The sequence below is a fragment of the Centruroides vittatus genome, unplaced genomic scaffold (assembly GCF_030686945.1).
Source record: "Centruroides vittatus isolate TY-2023 unplaced genomic scaffold, ASM3068694v2 contig_950, whole genome shotgun sequence".
NCBI classification, from domain to species: domain Eukaryota; kingdom Metazoa; phylum Arthropoda; class Arachnida; order Scorpiones; family Buthidae; genus Centruroides; species Centruroides vittatus.
Genome location: NW_027122629.1, coordinates 241,658 through 257,760, shown reverse-complemented (window position 1 = coordinate 257,760; position 16,103 = coordinate 241,658). Strand labels below are relative to the sequence as shown.

At 29.6% G+C, this 16,103-nt stretch overlaps 1 protein-coding gene across 3 annotated transcripts in view; it reads right to left on the bottom strand.

The window, feature by feature from the left end:
* LOC136985080 (nuclear distribution protein nudE-like 1) overlaps positions 1–16,103 on the bottom strand; it is a 52,425-nt gene that overhangs the window by 29,623 nt on the left and 6,699 nt on the right. For all 3 annotated transcript variants that reach the window (XR_010882276.1, XR_010882278.1, XM_067282284.1), the window contains exon 2: positions 11,403–11,485. Coding sequence is in view for 1 of the 3 variants with exons in the window: in XM_067282284.1 (XP_067138385.1) it covers positions 11,403–11,485 (83 nt within the window). In the remaining 2 variants the exon portion in view is untranslated. The remainder of the gene's footprint in view (positions 1–11,402; positions 11,486–16,103) is intronic.

The following is a 16,103-nucleotide window of genomic DNA, read 5'->3' as shown; positions in this document are numbered from 1 at the left end:
CCAATTACTTGCCTTCCAATATTTTTCAAATTAAAAATAAGAAATTTAGTCAACATCATCCAAGAAACACTTGAGAGAAAAATCTACTTCCAATGAAACAGAAGGAAAAGGATAAAACATCAAGCAAATAGAAGAAAAACTGACTAATACCAACACTTAGCAGTGGCTAAGGAAAGAAACTCTGAAAAAAGACACAGAAGGAATGATACTTCCAGCTAGGGCTTGACTCTCAAAATTCCCAAATCTTGGAAAACTGAACTTAAAAAATATTTATTTGTATACACTTTCACATATATTTATAATTTTATGTATTAAAAGACAAACAAGCATCATATGTTTTCATGTAAACAGTAGTGTCCGAACTTTTCAAATGATGGACCACATTTTGTATAAGTTGTAGGCAGGAATGGATAAAACTACTGAACACTGGTAGCTGGTTGCAGATTTGCACCTGACAAAGCCTGTCCTTATAATTTTCTCAGTTTTCTTTCCATGTCTAATTTAGCACATAAACAGGGGTCAATTTTCCATAGAAGGTCCTAGCAGGAGACACTTCGTCTTGGAAATCTTTCATGTGTTGAATTACCTTTCCCATTAATCCTAAAATCTCGAGCAAGCTACAAATATTTTGTATATTCCATGTATACTAAAAAAAACTGTTGAAAATAAACATGTCAAAATTTTGTAGGATTCTTATATAAAAACTGAGGGACAATTATAACATATAAGACCTAAATGATGGTTGCATCAGAGTAGATGTGGATGATTGGTGTGTCAATATCTGGTGACAGCCAAGTTGGAAAGAAAGAAAGAAAGAAAAAAAAAAGCTGAATAAGATCTTCAGGTACAGGAACTTGAAAACAAAAATTGAACAACTCTGGTGTCATCTCTGTATTAGTTGATAGCCTTTGTTCTGTCCCAAATGACCTAAATTAACATATATGAGTACTGGGTAACAACCAAATTACTACCTATAAACTGCAGGATATTATGCTTTGTTAAACACAACTCATATCCTGCATGGAATGAATATCCTATCACAATTCACGGAATGAATTTGATATTTGAAGAGCACCAAGGCCAGTCCTTAATTTACATTTGATGGACTGTGAGAACTCCCAATAATAATTAACTAGAATTAAATGATGATGATGACAAATAAAATACAATAAGCTAATATGATTCAAAAGTAAATTGTAAAACTTGCAAATTAAATGATTACTAAATCAAATGCAAGATCTCAAACTTTTAAATAAAACAAAAGATTCTCTGAAATGTAATTGAATATCATTATATTGGGTTGTTTTTTTATTACTAGAGAAATTAGATGTATTTTTACCAGCAAATTTTATTTTAAACCACATTTTCATTATATACTTCGACAGCTGACATTTTAAGGCTTATTTGTAAAAAATTTTGTTTGATTCTGTACAATTGTTTTTTTCAGTGACCCATCAAATATGGATAATCAAAAGCATCATTTTCGGCATATTTTGCTTTTTTTATAACTAAAAAATCAAAATGCTGTTCAAATAAGAAAAAAATTGTGGTACATGTTTGAAGATGATGTGTTGAGAGAAAGACAGTGCCAAAACTGGTTTACAAAATTGCGTTCTGGCAATTTTAATATCGAAGATTCACCACATTCTGGATGGCCATTTGAAGCCAATGAAAACAAAATAAAGGTACTGATTGAAGCAATCTGCCGTATAACAACACGTGAAATCACTAAGAGATTAAATCTGTTAAATTGAACAGTTTATTATTACTTAAAACAAATTGGTTTTGTTTCAAAGCTCGATATATGGGTTCCACATGTTATTAATGAGAGATGCTCTCTATGGTTGGATTTTAAAGAATTTTTTTTTGAGCTTTTACCAGACAATTTAACAACTGACTCGAAAGTGTACTGCTGTCGAGTAAACAAATTGAGTAATATCATCAAACAGAAAAGGCCAGAATTGATCAACAAACAAAGTGTAGTGTTTTACCATAATAATGCCAAATTTCACACAAGTTTGGTAACTTGTCAGAAACTGTTATAGCTTAGATGAGATGTGTTATCACACCAACCATATTCGCCAGATCGAGCACACTCAGATTACTTGTTCCGGTCTATACAAATTTTTTTTAACTGTAAGACATTTACTTGAAATGACAATGTCAAAAATCACTTGGATCAGTTTTTTGTAAACAATCAAAATTTTTATGAATGTGAAATCATGCTACTACCAGAAACAACAACAACAGGTATTTGACCAGAATGGTCAATATATAATTCAATAAAATATTTATTTATTATAAGAATATTGCGTTTATTTTTCTATGGAAAAAACGAAATTACTTTCTGAACAACCCAATATATATATACATTAATTTGTGTAACAAATAAAAAATGAATAAATACATAGATTGATCAGAAAGTTTTACAGCACTCATGTATCAAAAGTAAAACTTTAAAGGAATTTGATAATATTAATATAAATGAAAGTGTTACAGATACATTACTTTTCAACATAGTTTCCTCAGCAATTAAGGCATTTATTATTACTGTTGTCAGGAGGAGTATCACATTGCATTATTTTGCAACCTGTTGTCTGTGTCGAATATCAATTAAAACATGAATTGACAGAGTAAATAAATGAGTGAAAATAAAAGTAAAATGTACTTATAACAACTTTGGTGATTTCAGGAAAAATCACAAAGGCAGATGAATATGTTTGACACTCAGGATTTTTCATATTTTTTAACGACTCTCTTAATAAGTTTAGACACAGGAAAGGCTGTTTAACAAGTTCATGACTACAAGTGAATATCCCTCATCTGCTTTTAAATACAGATAATTTTGTGTGAATAATACGCAAGTTATGGCAATTTTGTAAATTAGATTTTTACATGAAATGGCAATAAAACCAGAACCTCAAATTTTTTAAAACTAATTATAAGAATATTTTATATTCAACATTCAACATGCAAAAATTATTCACACTATTATTACCCTATTTACTCAAATATAAGGTGCCACCAAATCTAACAGGTAATTTAATTTCTACTTGCTTGTTCAGAATTTTTGTTGAAAAATACAGTAGAGAGTCTTTAATCTGAACCCCGGTAATCGGAACAATTTTCAGTCGAACTGTGTCGTGCTGAATCGAATGTTTTTGATACTAGATTTACTTCTAAAGTATAATTTTCATGTTTTTATATTCTTTAATATATTTATTTTGTTTGTACAAAATGAAAAAATAATTTTTAACGATACGATAGCCTTGATTATTATTATAAAAATTTTCGTTAAGCTTAAAATCGACGAAAATTCAACACGAAGCGACACGCAACGGAGAAAAATTCAACATGAAGCAACACGCAACGGAGAAAAATTTCAACATCGGCTAGGTTAAAATATTTTTTCATACATAATCAGTAATCCAAACAAATCACTAATCTGAACAACCCCAGTCCCCAATTGATTCCGATTAACGACTCTCTACTGTAGTTGAGAAAATTTATCAACAATTTTTTCAACTATTTATGCCAACAGAATCAATTCTGCTGATATAAATTTGTTCAGTATTTGTTGCTAAGTAAAGTATGTTTATCATTGTCTTCTGTAGTATCAAAGTCAGAAACTCTTCTTCAAATCCAGTGTTGATTCAGAAGACCCTAACATGGAAAATGTTAGGCTCTTCTGAGTTCAATATTCCCATTTTTCCACATGCAATCATTTTCAGTGTCATTTGAAGCATCAGAAATGCACCATTTTTTAAAAAGGTGCTATACAATTTTTGAGATTTTCATCCAAATACTTACAATATTACTATAATAGACTAACAAATTTAAGCTAAGTTGACCTCTAAAATATTTACTATTACAAATATTGGTTTAATAATAATAAATCATTCAAATGACACAATGGAATTTGTGATGGAAATAAGATTCTCAACATTAGAGGTCAATAATTATGAAGTATTACATCAAATCTAATATGCATTCTATTTAAAAAGACACTAAAACTGAAGAAAGTGCATCTTTCACTCAAGTAAATATAATATTCTATGAATAGATACATCAGTTTCAGTTCAAAGCACAAGTCATTGTTATAAACAAACAGTATGATGAAAGATGACTGTAGTATTATGATATAAATAAAATTTTTCTTTCTTTTATTATTTCAGATCTTTTTAAGAAGTTATTATATACAGAAATCTTGTTTAATCTCATGAAGATAGGAAAAATACAGGATAATTCACATGGGACCGAACACTTATTACATGGAACAATACCATATAAAATGAAAAGATGAGCATAAAATGTAAATGAAATAAAGCATCAGAAATACAACATTTTCTGTAAGAATACTGTTTATCAATGTATGTTTTACATTACATATTATTCAACTGTAGATGTGCAATTATGAGGTATTGAACAAAGTAAGTATTAGTCGAAGGTCCTATATCCTATATAATATGCTTAGAATTGTAATTAGAATGTAATTATATCATCATATTAAGATGTTGGATTTAAATTATATGGTTTTGATAATCAACTAAAAAAATATACCATTTCATCTGTCCAGATAGAATTGGTGCATTCTTTTACCTTCCATTTATACTATTGATCAATCTAATATGCACATTTTGACTTTGTATATTTTTAACATTTTAACAAAATGTTAAAAATATACAAAGTCAAAATATAGTCACACATTAATGAATCAAAATGATAGTTATATGATAAATCTGATATGGAAATAAAGTTTTTATAAAAATGTATGGTCTACATTATGTCTAGTACTATATATATTACATCAATAATCGACTTCCCAAGAGTCATTGTAGTTCAATTAAATATGAACATTAAACAAATTTGGAATTGATTACATATTAAAATCTAGATTACATTTCAATATAACCAATTTTTTATTTGTTATTAATGTTTTATAACACATTTAATCTTTGTTAAAAAACTATAACTAATCCCTAACTTTAAAAATCACATTCATTAAAAAACAAAAGTCCAACATTGTATTATACACTATCTTTAAACAACATATGAAATACAAAGTTCAACATCACCTAACACCAAGGTGAAATAAATCATATGAAATAAATTTAATGATAATTTAGAAGGTTCTGAAAGAAAGGAATCAGCCTGAAGTGGGACTCAAACCCGCAACTTCTGCTTACCATGCAGATGTGTTGCCAGTTACACTACCCGAATCTTCTGTCCGATCTCCTCTTCCAGTATATTTAATGTTAAGCTTTAACCACCGTAAATTACTACAGTGCCGACTCAGGACGCATTCAGTGCCCTCATCCAGTAAACATGAATACAAGACATAAAGTCGGCCATCGCATACCTGCCGAGGTGTAGATATATATATATATATAAACATCTGTACAAACCTGATATAAAGCAAGTAAGTGGAAGTTGTGGGATCGAGTCCCACTTTGGGCCAATTCTTTTCTTTTAGTTTAATCTAAATTATTTAATTTAATATTTAATTATTAATTTTAATAAGAGATGGCACCTAATGCCTCCCTCTAGTGCCAAATTCATTTGTAATTTAGTATTATTTATTTCAAATTATAGCCCAATGATTTATGACAGTCACTGGTGTGTTCTTGCTTTACATCAGGTTTGTAGGGATGTTTATATGAACTGCTCACTTGCCAAATCGATTAACTCCACATGACAAAAATAATAAAAATTGATAAATTATTTTTAAAAATTCCTTTTAAACTTTAAATTTAAATAAATATTGTAGAATGTATTTTTATATAAATATAATTTATATAAATACCATTACACTAATTTTTACATAAAATTAGTTACATGAAAAATGTAAAAATATTAATGATTATATTAAGGATTTACAAATGGAGTTTGTAAAGGTCCGCTTTTAGCGTAAAAGGTCGAAAAGCCATGCAACCGAGATAATTGGTCCCACCTGGCGTTGGGGCTATAAACGGCCGGGAAGAACAAAGGAGTAACGTCTCCGTTTAGGGGTACATGTAAATGTGTTTGCCACGTGTCGGTCAGCTTGGAAAAAATGTAAACAAGGGACGGACGCGATTGTAAGCTACGTCGTCGGGAAGAGGGCGGACGTCTTTGGAAGCTCCCAGGGGAAAAGAAGGACCTGATTGGTCGCAAGTTGTCGCCGTGGAACTCCTTAAATTGTAAGAGTGGCGAGAGGAACGGGGAGAAGGGCGAGAGACCGGATACGTGGTAGTCTCGGACACTTAGGAAGCCCTTGAGGTGTAGAGAGAGCGTTCTCCTCTTAGGGATTCCTCTGAGAAGGGTTAGTGTAGAGACCGGACGGCCACGCAGTTGAGCCAACTCCGCAAAGCGACCTGAGTTTTCCCGGAGTCTAATAGTCCCCAATAGACAAGCCGACGTGAGATACCACACCTTTGTTGCATCGTGTGTGTAATGTTGTCAAACTTGTACATCCTGTAAATATTTGTTTTGTAAATAAACTGTAAATATTCACTGGACTGAGTGTGGAGGTGTAGCTTTCCTCGAACCATCGTACGGACATTCTCGAGTCGTAAGAACCAACTCGAGACGGATCATCGTAAAGATCGTAGCGGATTACGTAAGGATCTTCACTGAGTTAATCAATTTGGTCTGTGAACAGCTCATATGTAATTGGAATGTCTAATGTGTTAATTTTAATGTTCTTTTTAAAACAAGATTATTTGTTTTGAATTGTCACATGATTAGAATGTTTAAAAATTGTTTTGTTTAAACCAGTTATATATTTGTTACTTATAAGATTTATAATCTAGAATGTTTGAAAGTTATTTATATTTGAGTCAATTGTTTGTTTTGTGTGTGATACAGAATGGTCCAAAAGTCAATGTACAGTTATAATTGAAGTATAAATTAAAAACCCATTAGTCATCCCAAATTGTAACAGCTGAAGAAAAAGTAAACTGCATGTTTTGACTTAAAGAATTAAAGCCAATAACAGCTGTTAGAAGAAAGTACTGTATGCAATTCATTTTGATAATGCCACACTTTCTTTTATCAGCTGTTATTGATTTTAATTTTGCAAGCTAAAGCATATAGTCTACTTTCTCTTCAATTCTCACAATTTGGGATCACTAATGGATTCTATGAATAAAATAAATTAGTTATACTTTGATAAAATTATTACATAAAATACTTCAAAAGCTACACACACTATTCTTTATTATATAGTTTTAATATTTGTATATCTTTTGTTATAGAAATATAAAATGGCACAGGGACTTTTGAACCAATATATGCTCAATCTGTAATTTTGATCTAATGATGATGAGACATAAATCATCACAAAAACATTTAGTTGATAAATGCTGACTCCTTAAACTTTATTAACAATATTGTGTTTCTTAAATCTGAATGTTAATGATGAAATCAGTAGTATTAAAAGAATACTTTAAAATCATTTAAGAGATGAACAATATTATTAGAATGAAAATTTTCATGGTGATCTTGGCCTGGATATGGTTATTTCTCACCATCTGATCATCCTATTACAGGCCAACTGAATCTCTAATGGATTTGTTGAAAGCACTCTTAATGCCATAGAACAGAAAACTGTTAAGAAGAAAAAATTTAATTCATAGATTTTCATTTGAATTAAACATTACTCGAATGAAATTTAATAAATTTTGTTTTCTTTCTTTCTTCTTTTTCCTATGTTTTTACATCATCAAAAAAAAAAAAAAAAAAACTCCTCCTTGTTCATCTGAAGAACATTTATAAATATCAATTTTATATCTTAGATATAAAAAACTTCATTGGCCTCACTCATTGATTTTATTCATTCACACTTGAAATTAGAAGAACTTCCTACTGAACAATGAGATGGTATAGTTGAAAGATATAAAATACATCAGAAAAATCTGAAATCTTTAATATATATATATATATATATATATATATAATATATATATAGATATATATATACATACATACATACATACAGGGTGACAATAATTAACCCGTACAAAGTTTGTAGCAATGCTGCACCTGAACTTTTTTACTGTCACCAATTTACATACTATTGTTTAATTCTCCATGATTTCCTGCCCGTGTAGATGTACTTTCGATGTAATAAGGGTTAGTTCTTTATTTTTTTAATGGTGTCAAACAAATGTTGTGCAATTTTGGAGCTATTCCGGCAAGAAAAGCATCAATGTGAAATTATTCGTCTGCTCGGTGTTCCAAAAATGACAGTCTCAGATGCAGTTCGGCGATTCAAGGAGCTTGGCCACAATGGTGACCGTCCCGGACATGGAAGAAAGCGCACTGTCAACACGTCTAGGAACCGCACGATCATCACAAAGCGAGTTGACTGACATGCGAATAATCAATTCAATGTGCTTGAGTGTGTCTCAACATATCATTGTGGTGTTTTCAATGGGTCAAGTGTGCTTCGAATAAGTTTTGGCAAGCTCCTAAATCTGTGCAATGGGTTTTCTCTGTGTGCCTCGATATCTTAGTGTTCAGCGTGTTTCAAGTAATCAACGTGCCCTGATGTATTCGACGTGTTTTTAACTGTAGTACGAAATTTCAGTTTTTTTGTGGAAACCAATGTGTTTATGTTTGCTTCAGTTGTGCATTGAGAGGTGCTGCTTTTAGGTCGTCCCTTAGTGCGTGAACTCTACATCGTCTGAAAGTTGCACCTTGTTAAAGGCAAAGTGTCTTAAACTATAGACATACTGGATCACCTGTAGACCACTCATCAGGCATTCTCCATTTTGGATCTCTGCTTTTCTTACAGGCAAACATTTTGACATTTTAATTGCTGAATAAAACTATGACTACCACGGATGTGCCTACAGTTTTCAGCAACTATAATTACCCATAATAACTATAATCTTTTTTTTTTTTTTTTTTTGTTTTGTTTTGTTTTTTGTTCATTTAATTTATTCATTTAAACACTATGAATTATTATTACAAATACTATATTGTTCTTACATATACTTATGTACTTATTCTATTTATTCTTTACTTACTTTAATTGTACTAATGTATATATACATTTACTCAATGTTACTCTATTTAATATTTTACAAACCTCTCGGTAATGCATACGCGGGGCCGAGAAATGTACTTTTGTACCTAAATAAAGAATGTATGTATGTATGTATGTATGACATGCGAAGGTCTCCATGAGAAAAATTGCTCGTGAGATCAGAATCAATCGTGAATCGGTGCGGTTAATAGCGAAAAAGGAACTCGTACTCAAGCCCTACAAGTTCCAAAAGGTTCAGCTCCTCACCGATGAACACAAGTGCGTGAGACTCCAAAGATCCCGTTAACTCAAGCATCGGGCCACAGGTCGACAATGGGAGTGCATTCTCTTCACAGACGAGAAGCTTTTCTCCGTACAACCATCAAAACGACAGGAACTGGTCCGTGGGGGCTCCTGGACGCTCAGCCGTCATCGAACATCACAAAATCCAATGTCAGTCATGGTTTGGAGTGGAATTTGTGCGAGCAGCAAGACACCCCTTGTTTTCGTCGATCAAGGGGCCAAAATCAATCAAGATGTGTACCATCATGACATTCTCGAAGCTGTGGTACTTCTGTGGGCTCAGCAGCATTTTGGCAGTGCGAAATGGACGTTTCAGCAGGACTCGGCACCGATACACAGGGCGAAAAAGACTCAGGAGTGTGCAAGGCTCATTTTTCCAATTTCATCTCATCTGTGAAATGGCCACCGTACTCGCCAAATCTGAACCCAACGGACTACAGTGTGTGGTCCATTTTGGAAGCCAGGGCCTGTTCTAAGCGCCATGAAAGTTTGGAGTCGCTGAAGCAATTCTTGCGCTGGGAGTGAGACAAACTGTCTCCAGAAGAGTGCGGCCCATCGCCGAAAATTTCAAAACGCGTTTGGGGCTCTGCATCAAAGCGAAAGGAGTCCACTTTGAAACTGGCTGAATATCTGATTAATGCGTAAAGTATTGTCACTGTTATATGCTGTTGTTTTGCTAATTTTCATTTCTTTAATAAATTTACGATACAAAAAACTTGTACGGGTTAATTATTGTCACCCTGTATATATTTATGCATTATGTGGTGCCAAAGTTCTCTATTGATATTGTAAAACATTATATCATATCAAGCAGTCAATTCAAGTGCCATCCACTTATTCTTAAAGATTGTTTATTCTTGTATTGTTAATTTTGTCTATTTTAAATTACACTTTTTTTATGTTGCTATTAATTATTCTTTTATTAAACTTGTAATTTTTTAGTTATTTAATAAAAAAGATATATTGCATATTAAATATTATTATTTATAAAGAAATATAAATTGCAACACAAATGTGGAGAACATCACAAAATGCTGGAATTAGACCATTCAAAATAATCAGGGACAGAGTTTCTATAAATTATAAAGCTGCTTAAAATATCTAATGTATGAATAAACAAATTAAAGTAATTTTTAAATAATTAAAAAATAAACTAATAAATAAAAATTCTGCATAAAAATTCAAAATATAATTACTATAAATATGATACATCTTACACTGTTATAATTCAAAAACAATATTCTATGGCCTACCAATATTCAAATTCATGTATATTAAACCATGTAATAAGCAAAAACATTTAAGTTTTTTTTTTTTTTTGGGTCAGATACTGACTTCTTAATTCTAGCAGTTCGTTTTCATACAGGGTGTCCATAAAGTCAGTGTGCAATTTAAAAAATTTATAACTTTGTTAGTATTTGTGATAGAGAAATCATGTAGAATGTATTGGAAATAAGAAAATCTATATTTGTTTATTGTTTTATTGTATTTTATTAAATTTCCACATGTCATTAGTAATACAAAGAGTAATCCTATTTTGTAGTTCTCTAAAAACATTTACGAACTGATTTACAATAATGCCTGAAATCACATTAGATATCTTAGCTTTCAAGTCTTCTAATGATTGAGGTTTGGTTACATACACTATTGTTTTTCACATGTCTCCATAAAAAAAATCTAATAGAGTCAAGTCTGGCAAATGTGGAGGCCAGGAAGGTCCACCTCTTCCAATCCATTACTAAAAAATTTTACTTAAAATTAGATACATTAAGCTTTCTAATATTTTTCACAGATTTTTTTCTATCACAAGTACTAATAAAGTTATAATTTTTTTGAACTGCACATACATGCTATATTATACAAAGATATTTTAATACATTATTCAATGGTTTTAATTTTATTTTTAACAGTTATACTTGCTTTAATGTCATACAACATACAAATTTGATAGTCAAATTTAGCATGAGAAGAAAATATACATACAGTATCTATAATAAATACTTATCAGAAGAGAAGACAATAAACTTTTTTGTATAAATATGAGAAAAAAGTAACTATAATTTTAATATAAAATATTTTGTTTGCTTACTTTTTTTTATAATCCATTGCCAGGTTTTTATAATATTGAACAGCTTCTGATTCATTATTAAATACTGGTTCTGTTTCCTCCATCTAAAATTTAAAAATTATAAATTTATTTTGTTTTTAATTAAATAATTAAAATATTTTTATGTAAAAATAAAACATTTATTTTTAAAAACTTTTTTAAATCTTAAACCATCATTATTTTATTTCAAACTAATTAAACAAGTTTTGAATTAAAATAAAAGAAGAAAATTACAAAACATACAACTAATAATATTCAAAATAAATGACTATTGTTCGGATCAAATAATTTTTATCAATGCTATACTCCTATTAAATTATCTGGTATTTTTTAATACATTAACATTTAAATATTATTAGCAAACTATTATTTTTCTAAGTGATAAAACAGTAATTTTATATCAATAATAAAATTTTAATTATAATAATGATTTCAATTTTTTACAGATTAAAAAAAAACTGTCAAAAATAAAATTGATAACTACTTCAATCATTAATTCTTTATTTACTTTTACATAAAAAGATAGAGGAAAAACATTAACATTTTTATATGAACCAAACAAGTTATATATGATGAATGAAATGAGTCATTTTAACAAGGAAACTAGTATTACTTAAAGATCTTGATTCCACTAAAACTTTTTGTATAAATGCATTTGTCATTCAGTAACCTTGAATTTACCATTATCTTCAACTTCTATATATACACATAAACTCACAAAAATATAGCAAAATGTTTTTCATTTATGACTCTTTCCACACCATGAGCACTATGAGCACTAACTATAACTAACATGGATTATCTCTAAATAATTCTAAATATAAAAACCTAATAACACTAACATTGCTAGTTATTCAATTTCCATATAATAATAATAAAAAAATCTTTATTATTAGATGTTTGAATTATTTAATGACATTATTTTAGAATTTTTAAACACTTATCATAATGAATCTTTGAAAAAAAAAAAATTGTTATCACTTATTAATTTCTATTTCTATTCTCTGTGATTATGTAATATTAAACCAATATATTTGCATATGCATACAAAATTGACAAATACCACTTCAAGATAAAATGATTAAAAAATTTTTAAGATGAAAAACTCAATAAAAACATGAAAAATCAATCCAATCTCTGAGTAACCTTATTATTATTACATTATTATTATTATTTATTTACTTAACAAGTCAATATTCATGCTTGTTAAGGTATATAAAATTATTAAAATAATATGATGACTAATAGTATCATATATTTTGAAAAATTATAATAATTTAAAACTGTATAAAGTATTTTCTTTTAATTAAGAAATAAAATGCAAAGGTATCTCAGTAATTGGAAGCTAAGAAAGCTTAATGAACTGTGAAAAGGCTAGACAAAATATCAAATAATAGTTTAGCTTAGAAAAACTTGACAGTTTGACAAAGGCATCTTTAACCTATACAGTTCATTTTGTTAGCAAGATAAACAATTGAGAATAAGAATCTTTCAATGTAAAGCAATCCTTCTTGAACTTTGACAAATAGCAAAAATAGATGTTTCTATCTTATAAACAAGGTTTCTAATTTCAAATAATAATAGTACATTTACTTTGAATGACAGCAACAATTCAATTCAAAAATATGTTTTTACTGTATAATGAAACAATGCAATTAACTTGATCAAATGCTGAACATGCACCTACAAATTTATTCATTTTTGAAACAATTATAGAATGGAATACAAAAATTCAAACAGCTGACTTTAATGTACAAAATTTGAATCTAAAAGAAGAATGTTGCAGTATTTAGAATAAAGAATTTGAATTTTTTTGAACTATGAATTGTAACATACAACAATTATTATTAAAACAATAAATACTAATAAAACTTTAGTTAAATGTGCTACATTAAATAGTTATAGCCCTTTTGACTTTTGTAAATTATAACTAACTAAAATTATCAAATTAAGATATGGTTTTACCTCTATACACAAATACAAAACTGTAGATAATAAAAGGCATTCAGAGGGTGATAAGGAGGATAGGGAGAAGAGAACACCCTTAATGCCTATGCTGTTTTATTACTGCCTTAAAGAGTGATATTTTTAGGTCTAGCAGCTTACAGAGGTTGTTGATTATGATATACAGGATTTCCAAAATGAATAAAATGTCACATTCTATACATGAATAGAGCAAAATGGCATCTGACCAAAAAGATTCGTTGCCATACCCCAGAACTCTCCTAAATGATTCCATGGTTTGTCATGGAATCATTTTCTGATGATTTCATGACAAACCATGTTGAATCTACATGCCATATAGTAAGCACTTATCTTTAAAAATGTTTGTGTGAGGCAAAGTTTTAGACTTAATAATAATATTCAAGAAAATTAAATGAATATGCTTTAATTAGAATAAATGTAAAGAAGTTGATTGAAAAAATGATCATCAGGTGATAAACCAAAATTGTATGATATGTTATGTGCCAGATGATTTTTCCTGATATGCCACTTTTGGCAGGTGTGCCATAGGTTCACTGTCACCCAACTAAATTGAAAGCATTCCAGAAATTGTCTCAAAGTACAAAACTGTGGTAGCACCAGAACCATGTCTTAACAAAATTTGCTAAACCACCAATCTTGAAAAGTGTATGGGTCCCTCATCGTATACCAAACTCCATAAGGAGAGTTGTGGTTTAAGGAGTAGATAGTATCCAAGTTTTTTAAACAGGCAGGTAAGATGTAAAGTTTACACTCACTAGGTATGGATCTAGGGTGTGATAGAAATATGTACACATTCTATCAGTTTTATTAAATAATCAAAGTGGTCATCAGGATAATGGTTTTAATGATGTTTATTTGTATTTCTGCAGAATTCATAATAATAGTTATCTGTATAATATTTACAGAGTCATTTATATCTTCTTTGCATAAGGAGTCTTCTATTTAGTGAACAATATTGTACCTTCTTTATGCATTCAATGGCTTCGGTCAGCTATATAATTTCAAATCCTGCTCTGGGCTGATTCTTTTCTTCCAGACTATTCTAAAATTCTTGGGCTGCAGTAGACCTATAAATTCCCACTGTCACCTGTCCGTTTTTCCTTAATCTCAAGAATGGAGCTAGATACATGAAAGTCGAGACCAGATATGAAAACTTTAGGGGCAGGAGGTCCCGGTTAACTATATACGAACTTTCGATACAAACCAAATGTCACATTATTTCAATTCAAAACTTTCTCTGAAAGCAGTTAATAGATGACTGGCACAACTCTATTGCAAACAGAAAAGTATAATGTACAGGGGCAAGACACTACAGTACTAATTTGAGGTGGAGGGCATATATTTTAAATTAAATGAATTTAAAATATAATTAACCGATTATCGATTTACCATAGGTTTTTATGGGAATTTGATTAATTTGTTCTGGAGACCCCAAAAAATAAAAAATATATATCTTCTTACTACATTTATTTATATGTAATAATGAAAATACATATATGCACAGTCTTGCATTTTGATTAGTATTAGTCATGTTTTTCTGTTTGAGGGGGTTAAAGAAAATGTCTATTGTTGATTGCTTTTCTTTCTTCTTCAGGATTTTTCGGAAGTAATTAATAGTATTGTAATTGAAGACATCCCCAAGCCTATTAACCTCAACCTGGTTTGGATGCCATTCTAAGACCTTTGTTCTAACATGATCATACATACATCAGTTTGGATATTCCTTTGCACATAAATTTACAGAAAAATTTTAAACACTGTTCATTTACAATGTTTTCAAACAACAAATTTTCTTATTTATTTAAATAGGCTTTTTAAATCAAAATGATTCTTAAATTTATTTACTTATTTTAAAAATTCATTTAAAATTATGCAAATTTAGCACTAAAATATTAAGATGAGTTGTAACAAATGTAAATATTAACATATTATATATATTAATATATATATATATATACATATACAGTATATACATATATATATACTGTACATAGAAAAAATAAGCTTTCTGTCATGCTTCAAATTATAATCCTGAAGTCATAAGGAAATCTGATACTGATATCCTTGTCTTTAACAGTGCTATAAGTTTACAAACATTACCAACAGATAGAATGGATTCAATTATTAAGTATTGACAAAAACATTATAAAATACATTGTGACATGTTTGAAATATTCTACCTTTTTCTATTCCTTTAGAACTATGACAGTATACATGACTATAAATACATACTAGCAGATGAGCCCAGCGTTGCTTGGGCAAAAAGTAACGATAGAGAAGATTAAGATTATTCGATTATAGCCAATCTTTACCCATTTTCACTGGCTGCAAGAATTAGGTCTCCCTCTTCTGAGACTGATTAGAGAATTTTTACATGATCTAAAAATATGTTTGATTTTCTGCAAAAACACAAAAATCTGCATCTAAAATAGTACAGTAAAGCTGAGTTCTATAAAATAATCCTTAACCCTTTCCCTCTCCTCCACAGGGATAATTTCCAAAAATCCCTTCTTAGTGTGCACTCTCAAGGCATATCCTACTAAAATGCAGTAAAAAATGCAAAAAAAAAAAAAAAACAAAAAATTAAAATCATTATTGAATTTTAACTGAATAAATCTTTAGTATTCAAAAAGACTTATTTATTTAAATAACCTATAAAATAAAAAAAATCAGAAAGTTTTTCATTATAATGGAGAA